General features: G+C 40.1%; 1 protein-coding gene across 2 annotated transcripts in view; it reads left to right on the forward strand.

The window, feature by feature from the left end:
• The window catches only part of ADD3 (adducin 3), a 91,530-nt gene that overhangs the window by 64,440 nt on the left and 10,133 nt on the right, over positions 1 to 16,957 (forward strand). For both annotated transcript variants that reach the window (XM_083866073.1, XM_083866072.1), the window contains exons 3-7: positions 2,510 to 2,733; positions 13,581 to 13,719; positions 15,127 to 15,278; positions 15,392 to 15,472; positions 16,524 to 16,673. In XM_083866073.1, the coding sequence (XP_083722199.1) occupies positions 2,539 to 2,733; positions 13,581 to 13,719; positions 15,127 to 15,278; positions 15,392 to 15,472; positions 16,524 to 16,673 (717 nt within the window). In that variant the 5' untranslated portion in view covers positions 2,510 to 2,538. The remainder of the gene's footprint in view (positions 1 to 2,509; positions 2,734 to 13,580; positions 13,720 to 15,126; positions 15,279 to 15,391; positions 15,473 to 16,523; positions 16,674 to 16,957) is intronic.

A 16,957-nucleotide genomic window follows, 5' to 3' on the forward strand; every position in this document is an offset into this window, starting at 1 on the left:
TCAGGGGAAAAATGGTCGAACAAGACAACCTCGGGAAGGAGTAAAAGAGCAGGAGTCACAGCTGGTCACCAGTTCAAGCAAGGTTCTTGCTATCTGCATTTCTAGACTGCTTTTAGTTACCTGCAGGTGCTGGAAGTTGTCTGCTTTGGCTCAGATGGAGGTTCTTACCCCAACACAGATTGAGAGCGGTGAAGGCTGACAGGTCTGTCTCAAGCTCTTCATACCTTGTGGCATTTAGCCAGTGATCTCATAATCTTATGTTTTCTCCTGATGCTTTTTTTTTTTTTCTTCTTAAACCTCACTGTTTTGGGCAGGGGGGAAGGGGAAGGTGTACACACAGGGCAGAGGAATAGAGACATAATACATGGTTACATTTATAAGGGTATTTTTTCTAAGCTGAGCAGTGGTCAGATCCCCAGATGCTATCCCAAGAGTTAATTCTTCAGAAAAACTTGAACTCCTTTTATACTTCCACCAGATTTTTCCCAAACTCTCACTTCCTTGAAGCAAGGCCCTTGTTTTCTCCCCAGCATCCCCAAACTGATCACACATCTCAGGCTTTCCAGCAGTCAGTCAGCAAATGCTGAATGAACTCCCCCTGCACCCGAGCAGCAAATGCAAAACACACCAATGTGCTTCCACAGCCTCTGGAATGAAGCCATCAGAGTTCATGGAGCTTGTCTCCAGGATGTGAGTTATACATCCCAGAACATGGTATGTTCATCCAGCATGCCAGGTACCTCCTGGGAGCTCTGTGTGTGCAGCTGGATAGTGTTGCATCCCAGATGATGTTTTCTTTCTCTCTCTCTCTCTCTCTCTCTCTGGAAAAATAAAATGGCAGAAAGAACAAAACCAATTAAACCTGTAGTAACTGTTGCATTTCATCTCAATCCCAATTTTCATCATAATCTGTAATATACAAGAAAGTCACAGCTGTCGTTTTCTTGGCTCTTACCTGCTAATGCTTTCTCATCTCTGTCGGTGGTTTTTCTCTGGAGTTTCATACTTGGTTACAGGGCTGCAGTGCCCCAGGATTTCATCCTTGTGCTCTCTCTTGCACTGTCAGCAAAGCCCTTTGGGAATCAGTGTGGGAAACTGGCTGAAAACTGATTTGCATCCTCCTGCCAGCCTGGGTCGTGGTGTGGCTGAGCAGCAGAGGGTGTTGCAAGGACTGAAAGGACTTGCTGCAGGTGGGAGGAGGGCTTGGGCTCTGAAGCTGGTTTTGACAGGGGTTCCTAGTGTTTCACCTGGGAAGTATGTGAGATTACAATGGAAACAGCTGAGACGATCCACATTGGCTCACTGTTCACAGAATACCCCAATACCCCAAATGGTAACTGCAGTGACACAAATGAGGGAAGGGTGAACTGTGCCACAGAGGAACTTTGATCCACTGATACCAGAATGTCAAACCATGCTGTTGAACACTGCTTGACTTGGGCTTTTTCCCTCTGAAGATGTGAATTTACATACCAAATATTTTTGCATGCAAATATTTTTATATTAAATGTATTGTTGACTGTAGATATTTGCATGCTAAAATGTATTTTCATAATACACTTATCTCATCCTTTAAATCCTGCTTTTCTTTATTCCTCAAACCTGAGAAAGTGTCCCTCTTCAGTAGTTATTGAGGAATGGTGTTCCTGAATGTGCTTTTGAACATGATTCTTTGTATGAAAATTCAGGTGTCTGCTTCTTTCCTTTTGATCCAGTTTTGTTTGTGTTTACAAATGCTTATCAGGTTTTTTAATGAGATTTTTAAGCTTTCTACCAAGACATGAAAGTATTTTTTTGTTTTGTTTTGGTTTTTTTTTGTCTTTTCCTAATGTAGTGAGCCTAAGTGAGAGTCTGCATACAATTGCACACAACAGGAGAAAAGCTAAAGCTCAGCTGTTTGCCTCAATGCTGTGTAAACCAACATACAACCTTCTCTACAGTTCCCTCATTGTCTCCAAATGTCTCATGAAGGAGCAGGCACCAGCTGGAGCTCTGCAGAAATTCCCTAATGGTCTTTGAGTGTCCTGAAGCCTTGTCTTTAAGCTATGGTTATGAGATGCTTTGAAAATGCTGTAATTGAGGAATTTCTTCACAGAAGAGCAGATATTAAACAGGCTTTGATTTCTGGGTGTTTGCTTGAACAGCTAAGGAAGGAGAGCTGTATAAAAACCTTGGGAGGTGGCAAGCGTAGTGTAAAATGATAGAGGAAAGTTTGTAATACAATGTACAATGGTCATTTCAAATGTCACTCCTAATTTTATGCATTTTAGTTTTTATTTTACCTTGAATAGAGATAGTTGTGCACTGTCAGAGAACTTGCTCATCATTTTAAAACATTTTTTCTAGAATTTTTCCTAAATCTTCCGATTCTGATAGTTACTCACTTATTGTCCTTTCATTTTAGACAATCTGTAGAGATGCAAAGGGACATTAGCTGTGTCCAGACCTGAAGTTACGTGCACTGCCTTCCTTTGAACTAATGTTGTTCCCTCTTTTCCTTTTGTTTCAGGGGAAGCCCTCCCTCCACAGTGTTGAAGCATGAGTGCTGATGCCAGCCAGGTGGTGATCACTACTCCTCCCGCAGCCACGATGCCTCACAAAGAGCGGTACTTCGATCGCATCAATGAGAATGACCCGGAGTATATCCGGGAGAGAAACATGTCCCCTGACCTGCGACAGGACTTCAACATGATGGAGCAGAGGAAGAGGGTCACCCAGATACTGCAGAGCCCTGTGAGTGCCATTAATGGGGAGTAAAAAGGAAAGGGTGTTTTAAAAAAGGAAATCTGTGTCACGGCTAGGTAGAGTATCTCTGGATCCTCTTCTAAGAAAAGTCACTATGCAGATTATCCAGCATTTTGTTGGTGTAGTGTTTTGTCTGTGGAGAAGCAGCCTTTATTGTGTTGTTTTTTCTCCTGATATTTTTATATTCTTGTGGTTCATTGCAGTATTACAGCAAGATGTGGCTGGCTGCAGGGTTCCTAATTAAAACTTCGGGGCAGGGAAGAGTCTGAAGGAGTCACCAGTCAAATAGGAACAAATTAGGGCATTACGTGGTGTTCTGCTTTCTGGGATTGAATATTAACCTATCATTTGCATCAGGAATGTTTTAATTAACATTTATAATTGGGTTAAGTTTATTTAAAAGCTAGACTGTTCTTTTTATGTCCTTGAGGGTGATTATACCCCTACTTGGCCATATTAGCACTCATCAACTGGTTGTGTAAGTTCAGTACTTGCGTAGACTATGTATGAAACTATTAAATCTATTGAATCATACTCACACTAGTTTTAATTTTTATTTTAATACCTGTATTCTTTGTGTTTAACCTGCTGAATACATTGGAAAGTAATACTGTTGCCTTGAGTATTTTGACGCCATAGGGAGTGAGTAAGGCCTATGGAGTGATCCTTTAGGGGTTTCCATGTGTAATGCGAGTATTGAGGATAATGGGACTGGGAAGGGGCTAAGCAGCTTTACAGATCTTCTGTCTTCAGTTTCTCTGTAAATTGGGGTGCTTCTGTAATTTTTTTTTTTTTTTGAAGCTTTTCCATATGTAAAGAGATTGCAAACAGCTGTTAGTAATCACCCTATTATAGTCATCCATGAATAACAGGATTGTTTGCTAAAGTGTTGTCGTGGAGTGTCTCTTGGATCTGTGTGTTGCTTTGAGTATAATGTGAACCTGTTGACTAAGGAATTTATTATTTTTCAAGTCAATTTATGCAAGCTTGGGTTTGCAGCCAGGCTCTTTTATAAGGAAAATACTCTAAGGAGGTAGTGCATAATGTTTTAATCATGATAATTCTATGTTTTATACTCAGTTGTAAAATGTGATTGGAGTCTACTCATTCCTGTTAAAATACTCACATTATGAGTAGCCAGGACTCACAGAAAGACTAAATCTTTAGCCCAACAGATAAAATAAATTGGAGAGATCATTTGGTTTTGTATGAGAGGGTGTTTTTTTGGTTCTTTTGATGACAATATTGAATCTGATGAGTGTAACTATTTCATTAACATTTTGGGGTATCTTTTGCCAAGTCTGCCAGATGTAATTAATGTCCCTTTCCTGCAGCCTCTGTGGTGTTTTTTTTAGTAGATGCAGTGTCAGCATACAGATTTTAGGAAGGGATGTGAAGAGGGGTGTGAACCCCTAAGTTTAGGCTGCTGTTTTAACAGAAGGTTGTGAGACAGAGAGCTGCTAGGCTGCTGTCAGTGTCCTGCTGCAAGAGAAGCTGAGCCCAGCACTTTTTGGAAAGTGACTGTTCAGAGCTGCCAATAAGTTGCAAGTTTTTGTTGTGTAAGGGAACACTTGTCCAAATAAGCCAGGGGCCTGCTGCCTGCTTGGCTTAGAGAGAAATGGGAACGTGGGAGCTGTGTGGGATCAGGCATGAAAAGGAGTTGTCTGAGCTCTCACTTCCCCTCAAGTATCTTCTTTTATCCTCTCTTTATCTCATACAAAAAATTTAGAGGAACTCCGCTGTGATTTTTCATGCAAGGAAATTAAAGCATTTTTATACAGTATCCATGACCAAATGTCCATCAAACAAATTGCATCATTTATTAGGGGTGGAAAGTGCAGTATTTTTTTCCAGGCTCCAGGTGCTGTGTGCCATACTGTTCCTGGGACTCAAGACTGAAAACATTTACCTTGTTCTCCTTAATTTAAAATTCATCACATTGGCCAGGAAGTATTGCTACTGTTACCAGCCTGTGTAACACGGGTTTGGAATTGAATTGATGAGTATTGTCCATGGTGATTTTGTTCTGCAACTGCAGAATTACATTGTGTTAAAATTTTTCTTAGAACTCAGTTGCTTGTCTTGATTATTACACTTGACAGAGAGAATATAGTTTGAAGGTGTTTAGAAGAAGAGGAATTATGAGACACAGTTTAAGGAAGAGCTTGCTTTGCTGGTAAATCTTAGATATATAAATGCATATCTTCACCAAGCCTTGATAAATGCATTCAGATCAAAGAAACAGTCAATGATTCCTCTTCTGGCAAGTATTATTAAATGTGAAGTGTATCTGGCAAGGATAGTGACTGTCTTAAAAGTACACAAGCATGTTATGGACTTGAGGTGAGCTTTGAAGTTGGACTTTCTATGAGCAGAGGTGCAAAACTAAAGGGTTAATCACTGTCCCATAGTAGGAAGCTTAGGTACTAATTTAACCTGGTTTTATTAACAAACTTTTTTTCTTTCTTTCAAGTAGGAAAATCTAAGTCCTTTAGCCAGAAAATAAATTACAGAATATATTTCAGAAACCACAGTATTTTATTCAGTGCATGTTATTTTAAGGGCTACAGGCCTGACCAGACATCTTCAGACATCAAGCTGCTTGAACTCTCTGATGTGCTATTTGGTGCCCATACTAGTGTGCAATCTGACTACTCCTCTCTGATGTGCAATTTCCCTTTCCTAAATTAAATAATTTAAAAGGCACTGAAAAGCTATTTCCATTACCTCTGAAGTTTGCTAATGTCCTGGAGTCTGTTCATAATAAACCTTAAACAAATCATAGTTGTTTTCTGACCATTGCCCGTGGAGAATGTCCTGACATTATCAGTGAGTTCTCAGATGTGTTTGCCTAATACTGCATGTAGCCCCTGAGCATCTGATAGTCTGGAGAATCTGATAAACAGAACACATTTGCTGTTCTGTGTCTGGTAGAAAGGTGGAAAGAAATTAAAATCAGCTGGGCCTGAGCAGCCTGATAACATCCAGAAGCACTGCTGCCAACCTTAGCATAAAGCCATTTAGGTTTATATTAGAAATGTCTTCAGGTTCAGAGGATTCAGGTAGCTTGTTGTTACTTTTAAAGAAAGGTACTACATTAATGCAGTGGACTAGTTTTATTGCTTATTGGGCCCAAGATACTTGCTCTACAATATATCCAAAATCTGAAAGGATGGGCTGGTTGTTTGGGATTTTTTTTATATTTTCCAACCTAACTCTGCAATTAAAAACAGTTTTGTCTGTATGCTAAACAGTCATATGCTGCTTGTTACACAGAGTAACTATATCTTTCACAGAGCAAAAATATATTTGCTCTACCATAACTTCTTATTTCACTTATGGTATACAAGTCCTTCTGGCCTTTATTTCCTTCCAGCATTTCTCTGATGCTGTCACCATAGCAACCAGAAACTCTTAAAACACTTCAAAAAAAAGAAGGTAGTGGTTGTGCAGTTATGGTGTTTATGAAAACTGAACAGCCAGTTCAGCACTGAAGACCTGAATGAACATACAGACTGGGGAAGATCCCCCCAGCCATCATGAAGCAGGGAAGCTGTTGGATCTTGCTGCAGGCAGGCAGCAGTGCCACACTGCTTCCAGTGCAGTGAGACCATGTGAAACAATTACCCACCCAGCAGAAAAGGTAACTACAGGCTTCAGCTAACAGGACAGTGAGGGTAACCTAACAGCAAACTAGGATCAGGGCTTAGACTGCACTGAGGAGTGCCTTCCATCCCTTTATATTGGTGTACTGGAAGGAGAGCTATAGGTGAGGGTGGAAATGGGAGAGGATGCATTCCTGTACAAAAGATGTGCTTGTATATGAGATGTGCCTCATTTTTACTGATGGAGGAAGAAGTTGCATCTGAAGCGATGAGTTGAACAGCTGTTTTATGTAAACACAAAAATGCCTGGTTATTGGAATTTAAATGTGCACTTTAAGTTTTTAATTTACTAGTGAAGTTTTGTGTGACTTCTTGAGACCCATTGGATGTGCACTGGCTATTTTTACATATAAAACACAGCTATTTGGAGCTTGGGGCTTTTTTTCTCTAAATTGAGCTCTGTGTTGGCCGGATCCCATCAGGATTTACTTTAATGTCATGTTGGATCTTGAGAGCGTCTACTAACCCATCATGGCTCTGCAGGGTGTTCAGGGTCACTCTGGCTTGACTCTGCCATTGCAGGAAGGCTTAAGTCAAACTATCCAGACTGCAAATTTTGAGTGGTTATGCTGAGGTTAAAAATGTGCCTCTCTACTGTGCCTCCCTTCCTGCCTTACACATGCACACACACCCCTGCCTCCCACACTGGCCAGTCTTGCCCAAAAAAAAGTGGGGAGATAACTATACAGCTTAGCAACTCTTCTATTCAGAGGTCTGCCTTAGCATGCAGCATGCAGGCATATTTTTCTCCTCAAAAAACAAGCAATCCCACCCACACTCAATTTTTTTTCCTGGATATGTTATTTTCAAACCATCAGGACAGAAATGAAGGATGATTTGATTTATTTTTTCCCCAGCTTTTGCAGTTTAGCTTACTTTGTTTTGTATTGAGTGAACATCCAGTATTTTTGCAATACCACTCCCTTTTGAGGCAGTTTATTTTCTTAAAAATATCAAAGTCCTTTCAGTTCCTCATATGTTTTGGCTTTTACTGCTCTTTTCTCAGAAGTTCAAAAGCCTTTCACATCCTTCAGAAGCCTCACCCCTTGACCACAAAGGACTCACAACCTTTTACATCACCTGAGGACCTCCTCACTGGGCAGTCCTCTCGCCTTGCAGCTCCCTGCTCTGGCTTTTGTCTTCTCTGACATCCTGCTGGGAAGTCATGACTCTCCTCCCACTGCAATAGCTTATTTAATCACATGCTTTCATCATGCAACCTGTGCAGCATTTTGTTCACCCAGAGGCAAGAATTCAGCTTGGCACATCATTGAAGACATACTACAAAATGTCCCTTAAAATCCCCTGTGCACTGTGACAACATTTTAAGTGAGAGGGAATTTGTGGTCAGGGTAACATTTTCTCAAATCAAGGCCATCCCCTGGATTTCTGTGGGGGCCCAAGAAATCCCACTGCCTAGCTGTCATGTCTATAGCTGCAATGATGCACTGTAAATTCACACCAGTGTTCTGCTCTACAAGTGCACTTTGGGAGAATTTCCATGCTTTCTTACTATAAAATTGGGTTACCCTTCGCTCCTCTCTATTTCCGTATTTCTCCTTTCCACTTAGTTTGAACTGTGGTGGTTTTTTTTCATTAGATATAAATGCCAACAGATACATGTTGAGAAATACCTGGAAAACCTTGGAAAGCCATGACTGGTGGCTTTTCTCCTTGGCTGCAGGAAGATGTGTGTCCAGAGCACCCTGCAAGACCACTGCCATTCCTCCTAGTGCATCCTCACCATGTGTGCTCCCACCCTTCCAAATCCTACACTTACTGAAAACCCCAATTAATTATGCTCAGATATGCGTGAGACCCCTGACGAGCCGAAATTTGATTTCTTCTGGCATCTTACATTTCATTGTACATTCCATTTACATTCATTACATTTAATTTACATTCCATTTAGCAAGATGTATGGTATGGCTTTACTCTGTGTGAGAGCATGAGGGAGGGACCCAAACCCCCATGCAGAGCAGCAGTTGTGTGAGTGGCTGGCTCTGGGAGCTGGATGTGCTGGAGATGGGCTTGGCAAAGGAGTTCAGTGCTTCAGGTTTGGCTGTAATCATGGGGTATCTCTAGGCTGCTTATCACAGGAGTGAACACTCTGCTGCAGCTCATGGAGGAAAGCCAGAGTGCACCAGGTTAGAGGAGCCAGAAAAACTGGCACAGGCTGAGCTCTGTGTGGGGACCGCCTTGCTGTCAGCCCCGTCACTAGATCCAGCCCAAGCACCTTCACTCTTCAGTGCTAGTGAAGAGATTATTATAACTTTAGCTAATTACCCATTCTTATTACAGAGGCTACTTTTTTTTTGTCTTAACACAGAAGCCCTATCCCCCTTATTCTCTTTCACAACATCATTGACAAACACTTTTTGTGACTCTTATCTTCTCCCCGCCAGCCTTCACTCACTGGCGGTTTTTTTGTGGCCAACTCCACCCTTTTCCACTTAGGGCACTGGCTGTTTGTATCTAAACTTCAGTCTTGAAGGAGCCTGTCAGGAGCTGTGTTGGTGAAGGTCTTCCTCTCACGGGCAGCTGTTTACAGCACAGGAACCAAAATTAACGTCTCTTCACTCTCGGGGACAAAATACCAGTTAAGTTTTGAAACTTTTCTTTGGTGGTGGAGATTTGGCTTCAAGACTCTGTGTGGGCATGTTTAGATAAGTTGAATTATGTCCTTTTTCAAAAATAGATATAAGATATTAGAAACTATGATCAAAATGGGCAAAAGTGAAAATGGCAGAATGGGTTTCTTGTATTGTTCGGCAGCTTTTAGTCTAACAGCAGTGCTGCTGTGAAAGGTAGTGGCCTCACCTATCTTTTTTAGCTGCTTTCCTGTAGAATGACATGAAACTGGTTATTACTGTAATTAGTCCTAATGTGAGCATGTGCTTTCTTCTCTTAAAGGTTTGCAGTGGTATTTGTAGATGACTTGTATACCAATATTATTTGCTTATTATTTTATTTCTACTTCTTTTGAGTTGGATACATGTAGAAATCAGTGGTCAACAAAAAAAAAACCCAGCATAGATAGTCAAAATGCTTATAAGCCTGTGTACTTGTTAACACCTTTAGAGAGCTGCCTAGCAAGATGGAGAGATTAATACCAAGTTTTTTAGAAACATCATTATTCTGCACTATATATGTGTGTATCCTTGTAAAATAGGTTATTCTAGCAAGTTGATTATTCTAGTTTTTCCTGCATATGTTGACTGAAAAATACTAGTTGTTAACTGGTACATGTGAATGTTGCTTTGATTCTTAAAAGCCCAAATTACACTGTCAGCTCACACTTAGACTGTACTTCTAAAAGAAAATGGAAGTAAATGAGTCAGAACTGAGCTTGTTAACTTCACTCTCAAGTTTTAGAGAGCTGTTGCAAATCTAAGGTGAAAGATTGTTCCATCAAAACTGCCTGAGTCTGTGATGTGTACTTGGAAGATGACTGCAAATAGTTCTGGAGAAGTAATTTTATGATATTAGAAAGACCTTGACCTAATCATTCTACTAATGACTCCATCAAGAAGAGCTGTGTCTGTTCTGCAGGCTGTGCAGTGCCATGTAAGGCTGTCTAGGCTGGTGTAGAAAAAGCTGACTACAGTTTTGGAGAGAGTGGAGTTCTGGAAACAGTTTTAGGAACAGGCTGAGCTCCTTGTTCATTTTTACTGGTGAGTTGTGGGAAAATTCATGTCTCAGAGCAAGGTGGTAGAGTGGCACTCAGAAGGTGGATGAGGTGGAAGCAAGAGCAGCAGCCTGCATTCTACTAAGGTCAGGCTTCTCACTTGGGTATCTAAAATAAAAACTCTGCTCAGCATCCTCCCAGTTGTGCATCTTGTCTGAAATGTCACTGTACCTCCTTTCCAGTAGCTGTCATGGGCCCAGTTTTCATACCATGGGATACTTCCTATGCAAACCTTCAGTCTGATGCTTGAAGTGCTGTTTCAGCACAATCAAAGGGGGACAGAGATGCTTTGCTGGGCAGGTGAGGTCCCTGAAGGCAGAAGGATGGTTGTGCAAACAGGAAATGATTCCCAGCTGTGGAGGGATGGGTTATCCAGGCTACATCCTTGCTGTGTGCAGGCACAGGCAGGTGTCCGAGTGCAGCTGTGTTGGCAGGATCATGGGCAGTGGTGAAGTGCTGTGCTGCTCACCCTAGGATTTGTACCCCACTGTAAAAAGTCACTGCTCTTAGTGTCACATGTCTAAAGTTGTCGTGGTTTCAAACAAACAAACAAAACAATACACATGTACACAGTGAGCCTACTAAATCCCAGGGCTGAAACTTTCCCTTGATTGAGCAATGCTGAGCATACAGCTGGACAACATTATTTTTCATTCATCTGACAGTACAGTTTTTCCTTTGTCAGCATTTTCTTGTCAAATACTACATCTGAAATTACCAGTGACCTTTCCACTTGAAAAATATCTGCTTTGTGCCAGAGCAGCACGTTTGTCATCTCTTTGAAAGCATCTCTCTCCAGTATTACTTACTTGGATGACTTTTGCTTCATCACTGTGGGCAGTGTAATGCCACACATATATAAATATATTACAATCTCATGAATTAAAGCAAAACCAAACCACTTGGTCTCCAGGCTCTAGTTAGGTTTCAAAAGCAGGCTCCTGCTGCTCTGGTCAGATCCCAAAATCAGAGCTCTGCAAGCTAGTGGTTTTACAGAAATCAGTCTTGTACAGTGAAATAAATATCCAATAAATATAATTCATTTAATGGCTCTTATTAAAGGTAAATTGTTGACCACAAGAAAGTGGTGCCCTTCACAGGAGCCCACTGGGATTACCAGAAATGGAAAAAGGTTGTGTTAGCACATGTGGGATGGTTACCTAAGGATTTACAGTTCCAAGTTTCAAAGGTCTGTAGCACTGAATGAAATGTATTGAATTATTCATAGATACCCATGTGACAGGCTGCTAGAAAACATCATTATGCACTGGCATGTGGATAAATTGCATACTTGATTTTATGCACTTCATCCATATTCTCACCTGCTGTACAACTCATCCCAAACCTCTGCATTTGCCACTTTCCTTGCTCTTACCTATCTTCTCTTATTTCTAAAACTATTTTTAAGGGAAGCTGCTTGTTTGGTGTAATAAAGACGTTGATACAATACTGAATCTTCATTTCTAGTAGTCTCAGCAAATGTGTAATATACTACTGTTAGCATTAAGGTGCAAAATTAAGCTCAGAAGAATGAAAATAACATGACCAAAAAGCAGAAGGATTAAAAATACAATATGCAATAAACAAAAAAAGAAATCTCTGTCAAAAATTTCCCAAAATACATTATATTACCCTTTTTTCTGCTATAGAAATAATGTTACTTGTACAGGTTTAAAAAACCCTCCAGAAATCTGAATATGACTAATAAAACTATTATTAATGTTTTTGTAGATCTTTTCTGTAGTCCTTGTTGAATTGAAGGAATAATTTAATATAATGCAGAGAACTGGGCAACCTGGTCCTGTGATCTGTTACCCTTGACCTAAAGTTCTTCCTCATGTTGAGCTGGAACTTTATATGTTTCAGTTTATGGCCAATGCTCCCTATCCTCCACTTCTTTTCCCCCTGTTAGGTTCCTTTCCTCTCTTGATTTCATGTTTTTTCTTTCCTTTTCCTCATCTGCTCCTTTCTTCTGCATAGACCTTACCAACCCCAGCCACAAAAGAGAAAAATCTGACTTTTTGCTGTGCATCTTTAGGCTGGTGAGAGGTTGTTCAGCTGTTTTGGGGATGAATATTCTGGCCTACACTGAGAGTTCTGTGCAACAGATCCATGCAGAGTCAGTCAGTGGGAATTTTTAGAGGCTTTACTTATGGAAATCTGGCAAGTCTCAGGTACGGACATGATCCTGACAAAATTATTCTAAGGAAAGCACAGATGTCTGAAAAGTTGGTAATTAGTAGTCATGGAGGCTCAACTGTCTAGCTGAGGAGGCTGTATCAAGTAGAGTCTTGAGGATGTCTTTGTGGGGTTCAGTAGCACTCTCTTACTAATCAAAACCTGTTGGTGAACAGAGCCAAGGGATTGGTGGATTTTGCCCAACAGAGTGGGTGTTTTGAAGGACTGAATTAAAATTCAGTGAAGAAATTACATTTGTCATACAGAACTGTTTTCTTTCTTTAATTGAGAGCAAGTGCTCTGCCAAGGAAGGCGAACTGAAAGGAGCAATTACTTACAGGGAATAGTCTGGAGTTATAATAGGAGCCAGCTGCATGGTAAAGACACCAAATGTCTTTTTGGAAGGGACCAGGAGGAGTGTTCACAATCCACCTCAGCTCGTGTTGTGTGCAGCTTTGGGTACTTGTGAGTTTGGGGAAAAGCTGCAAGATGCTGCCAAGAAGTAATGAGAGGGCTAGAAAATGTAACCTGTAAGTCTGAAAGAACAAAATTTACATAGTCTGGGAATGTCAGGTCTGCAGTGGTCCTAGGATAGGGATGTGTTGTAGATAGGGAATAATCTGTTTATCATCTCAAAGGAACAGGCTTTGTCCACAGTGCATAATGTATTAAATTTGATACTATAAAAATTTTTCATCATATATTCTACATGAGTTTATCTTTTAGGCTTGCAGTCACTTAATTCCGGAAAAGAAGGAAGGGTTTTTCCCTTTGGGGAAGGAAAGAAATAGAGAGGAGATAGCATTCCTTCTAGTTTTTGCCTATCTGTGATACTACTTGAGCATGGATGAGCTCCAGTTTTCCAGTTGTTTATAACTTTATCAAATTTGAATGGTTTTTCAGAGGGATTACATTATTAAAAAAACATCCAGCACAGAAAGGAACACATCCGGATCGAATTTCAAGTGTGTCTTCCAAAATATGGACAACACTTTAATTACTGATAAAAATTGGTTTAATCATTTAAAAAAAATACATTTTATCTGGTTGTGTACTGGGAAATAGTACCAAACTATTGGTACTCTGTACCCAAACTCCTTCTTTCTGCCCCCCAAATTGCCAATACCTAGTGTACAAAATTTAGGTTGGATGATTAAGTCTGGCAAAGTTAAAACAGCTAAAAACAGAGTCTGTGGAGAAGTTTCATGTAACATTAATAAGAGGCAAAACTACCAACCCCACCTATAATAGAAATAAGATTATCAAGGCCAGGTTTCCTTTATGATTCTCTAATGTTTCTACAGGCTTTCAGAGAAGATCTGGAATGCCTTATTCAAGAACAGATGAAGAAGGGCAATAACCCCACTGGACTGCTTGCATTACAGCAGATTGCTGAATACATTACAGCGAGCACTTTTACAGGTTTTTCCTCAACTTCACTCAGTAAGTGAATTACACATAAACTGCTCTTATTTTTTTCTCTTCTTTTCTTTTTTTTTTTTTTTTTTTTTTAATTGTTAACAGCGCTTAGGAATGCTGGGTTCTCCTCTTTCCTTGAATAAAAATTCTGTCAGAGCTTGCTTCAGCTGTGAAGTAGTGCAGATGGTGGCCTTAACTTGCCTTCTTAGGCTTCTTTCTCTCAAATTCTTTGACTTGTATAATGATATCCAAAATGATTGGAATCCTCAACCTCAGTTATTCTATAATTTGCTAATAAAAGTTGAACTGACACAGGGAACAAAATGTTATGCCCTTTTACTATTAGGAGCTTAACATGAATATAAACTGAGATGTGAAATACATTACCATTTAGTTTCCTTATTTTTCTACTCTTGCACATAAATTGTTACTAAAAAAAAAACCCCAACTCTGAGGTGGGGAGAATACCCTGGCAAATTGAATTATCAGATAAACAGCTCCCACAGTTAAGAACAGCTTCTAGTCTGCACTCTACTTGTAAAGATGCCACTGGGATTTCACAGTTAACACCCAAGTTCTTCTTTCCAAGTCATGAAGCACTGAGACGTTCAAGTCTATTTAAGTTCTGTGGGTGGACATCGTATGGGAACTTATAAACCTGAAGTACAGTGGCAGCTGTCAGCATTCATCATCTTTGGAGATTTGGTCCCAAAATGGTACTTCAGGGTTTATTTAACAAAACGAGCGGAAGAGAACAGAGAGCCCAAATAACCTTGTGTTCAGGTCTCTGGTTGATTACTGAGACTCTGCATCCTACTGTTATCTCTGCTGTGTTTTCCAGGGACAATGGGGACAGGTCTCAAAGTCCACGGTCCTTTTGTTGAAAACTAAAATTACTTTTACCTCTTTTGGTCTTAGCTTTCCATCAAATCAAAGGTTGTGGGCTGTCAAAAGGCTGTCATGCATTCATGAAGGGGAGATGGGTATGTTTGTGTAGTCACAAGTCAAAGAGAGAAATTGATCTTTGTGATTTCTCTGTTAAGAAGTGATACCTTCTGTCTAAGGGTTTGAGAACTCTTGCAGTAATCCTAATTTCTTCATCAGGACTGAATTGAAGTGCTAAGACTGAGAAATCTCTTTAAATTCATTTTGCTGATGTCAGAAGTCCACAAGGAATATCTTCTCCTGTAACAAAAAACCTCGAAGTAACATGTGAAAATACTTCATTAGTGACAAATGTCTTAAAGCACAGTTCCAGTCCTGTGTAGGATATTAATTCAGGACACAGCTCAGGAAAACCTTTATTCAGTCTCATAAATTCTGGTACTGCTTTGCTAACGATTTAAATACATGCATTTGGAAGATCATGACATAGCTGGAAATATATTTAATTGACCAACTGGCTGTCATCTATTTTTGTCTTTTTTTCAGGCCATGGAATGATTACACCCATCAATGACCTACCTGGAGTAGATACCTCCTCGTTTGTTAAGGGAGAAAAACTTACTCGTTGCAAGTTAGCCAGTTTATATAGACTGGCTGACTTGTTTGGGTGGGCACATTTGCCAAATACCTACATCTCAGTAAGTATTTTACAGAAAAAAAACTTACTTAGAATCTCACCTATTTATTCCAATTATTTTTCCCTTGATTAATGTAAATTAGATCAGTAATCCATTTCCTGTCTCCTTTGCAGGTAAGAGTAAGCAAAGAACATGACCACATTCTAATCATTCCAAGAGGGCTGTCCTTTTCTGAAGCTTCAGCTTCTAATTTGGTATGTGATTCACCTGCTGTAATAACCAACAAGGCTCATCCTGTTTTCTAAAATACTTTTGTGGCTGCTTTCTGCAATTATCCTGTTGGTTGGGTTTTTTTTTTAATATTTACCCGCCACCAGATGAAAAGCTGATATATTGCTTAGATAGTAGCACTCTTTGTTGGCAGTATTTCTTCTTGGGTTTAGCTTTACTTTCTGTTTCTTTGTCTCCAGCTTCAATATGGAGCAGCAAAGTTTTGTTTTCCTGACTGATGAAGCTCACCAGTAGCCTCAGTGTAGCAGCAGCCTTCTATAACCCGAGAGTGTGGCAATACATGTGAAATGACTCTGTAGGAGTAGTGTTATCAAAATCACCTCTTACCTTTAGAAGTGAGGAGATAAAGTCAAATAATCTTCCCTGGGCCCAGCAAATGAGCTGAGTGAAGTTACAGGCTGGTATTTAGGTAGTGGTAGCTGCTAAATCACACATGTTTTGGTGTAGAACCTCCCATATGCTCTTCATGTCAGTGCATATTTGTAAAAAAACTGCCTCAAGGTGAAAGGGGTACCAAAATGATATTGATACTATTACATAGCAAACACAGAACCAAAATAACATGACATATGACCCTGCTGTAGTTTCTTGTTGATCCATGAATTACTATTTTAATGTTCCCATGAATCTGAAAATTCCTCGTGCATTGAGTATTCTTACTGGGAAATTGTCAGGCTCTGAATTATCTTCATATTTAAAATGTAGGAAATGTTAATGAAATGCATTTTTGAAAGTCAGAAACAAGGAAAGGTCAGCTAGACTAAGGTAGAATATATGTTGTATCAGGGTCTTATCCTTACTTCTCCCATGGCTGAATTTCCAACAGGTATCAGGGGCTGGTACAGCAGGGTGGTTTATTGACACACAGATTCATGGCTGCTCTCATACTTTTTCTGTGCTCTGAGCCTTGAATGTGTATGGGGAAATCTGGTGCTAAATAGGAAAGGAAGGGTATTTTCAAGATAACTGAAGTTGTCACAAACTTTCTGAATATTGTCTGTTTGCCTTTTTCAGGTTAAAGTGAACATCCTAGGAGATGTAGTGGACCAGGGAAGCACAGCTCTCAGTATTGACAGCGTAGGCTTCAGTCCACACCTGGCCATCTACTCCACCCGCCCCGACGTCAGATGTGTCATACACATACACACCCCTGCCACAGCTGCTGTAAGTCTTCCTTTGGCACAGACTGAAACAAAACAACTTCACCTTAAGGGCATATTTCTCCTCACAGCAGTTTTCATTTTTGTTTTAAAGTCGACTCTGCACTGGTAAATAAAAGTGTGAAGTTATCACATAGAGAGAGGGAGGGCTGGGCCACCATAGTGGAATGGCATCAGAATATACTGATGCCCAGAGATTATTATACTCAGCTTGAGGAGGTTGTAAAGCAAATAGCTTACACAGGCTTCATTTATAGCATCCTAGAAAATATAATGTGCTGTTTAAAT

The sequence above is a fragment of the Zosterops lateralis genome, assembly GCF_965231275.1.
Source record: "Zosterops lateralis genome assembly, chromosome: 8".
NCBI lineage: Eukaryota > Metazoa > Chordata > Aves > Passeriformes > Zosteropidae > Zosterops > Zosterops lateralis.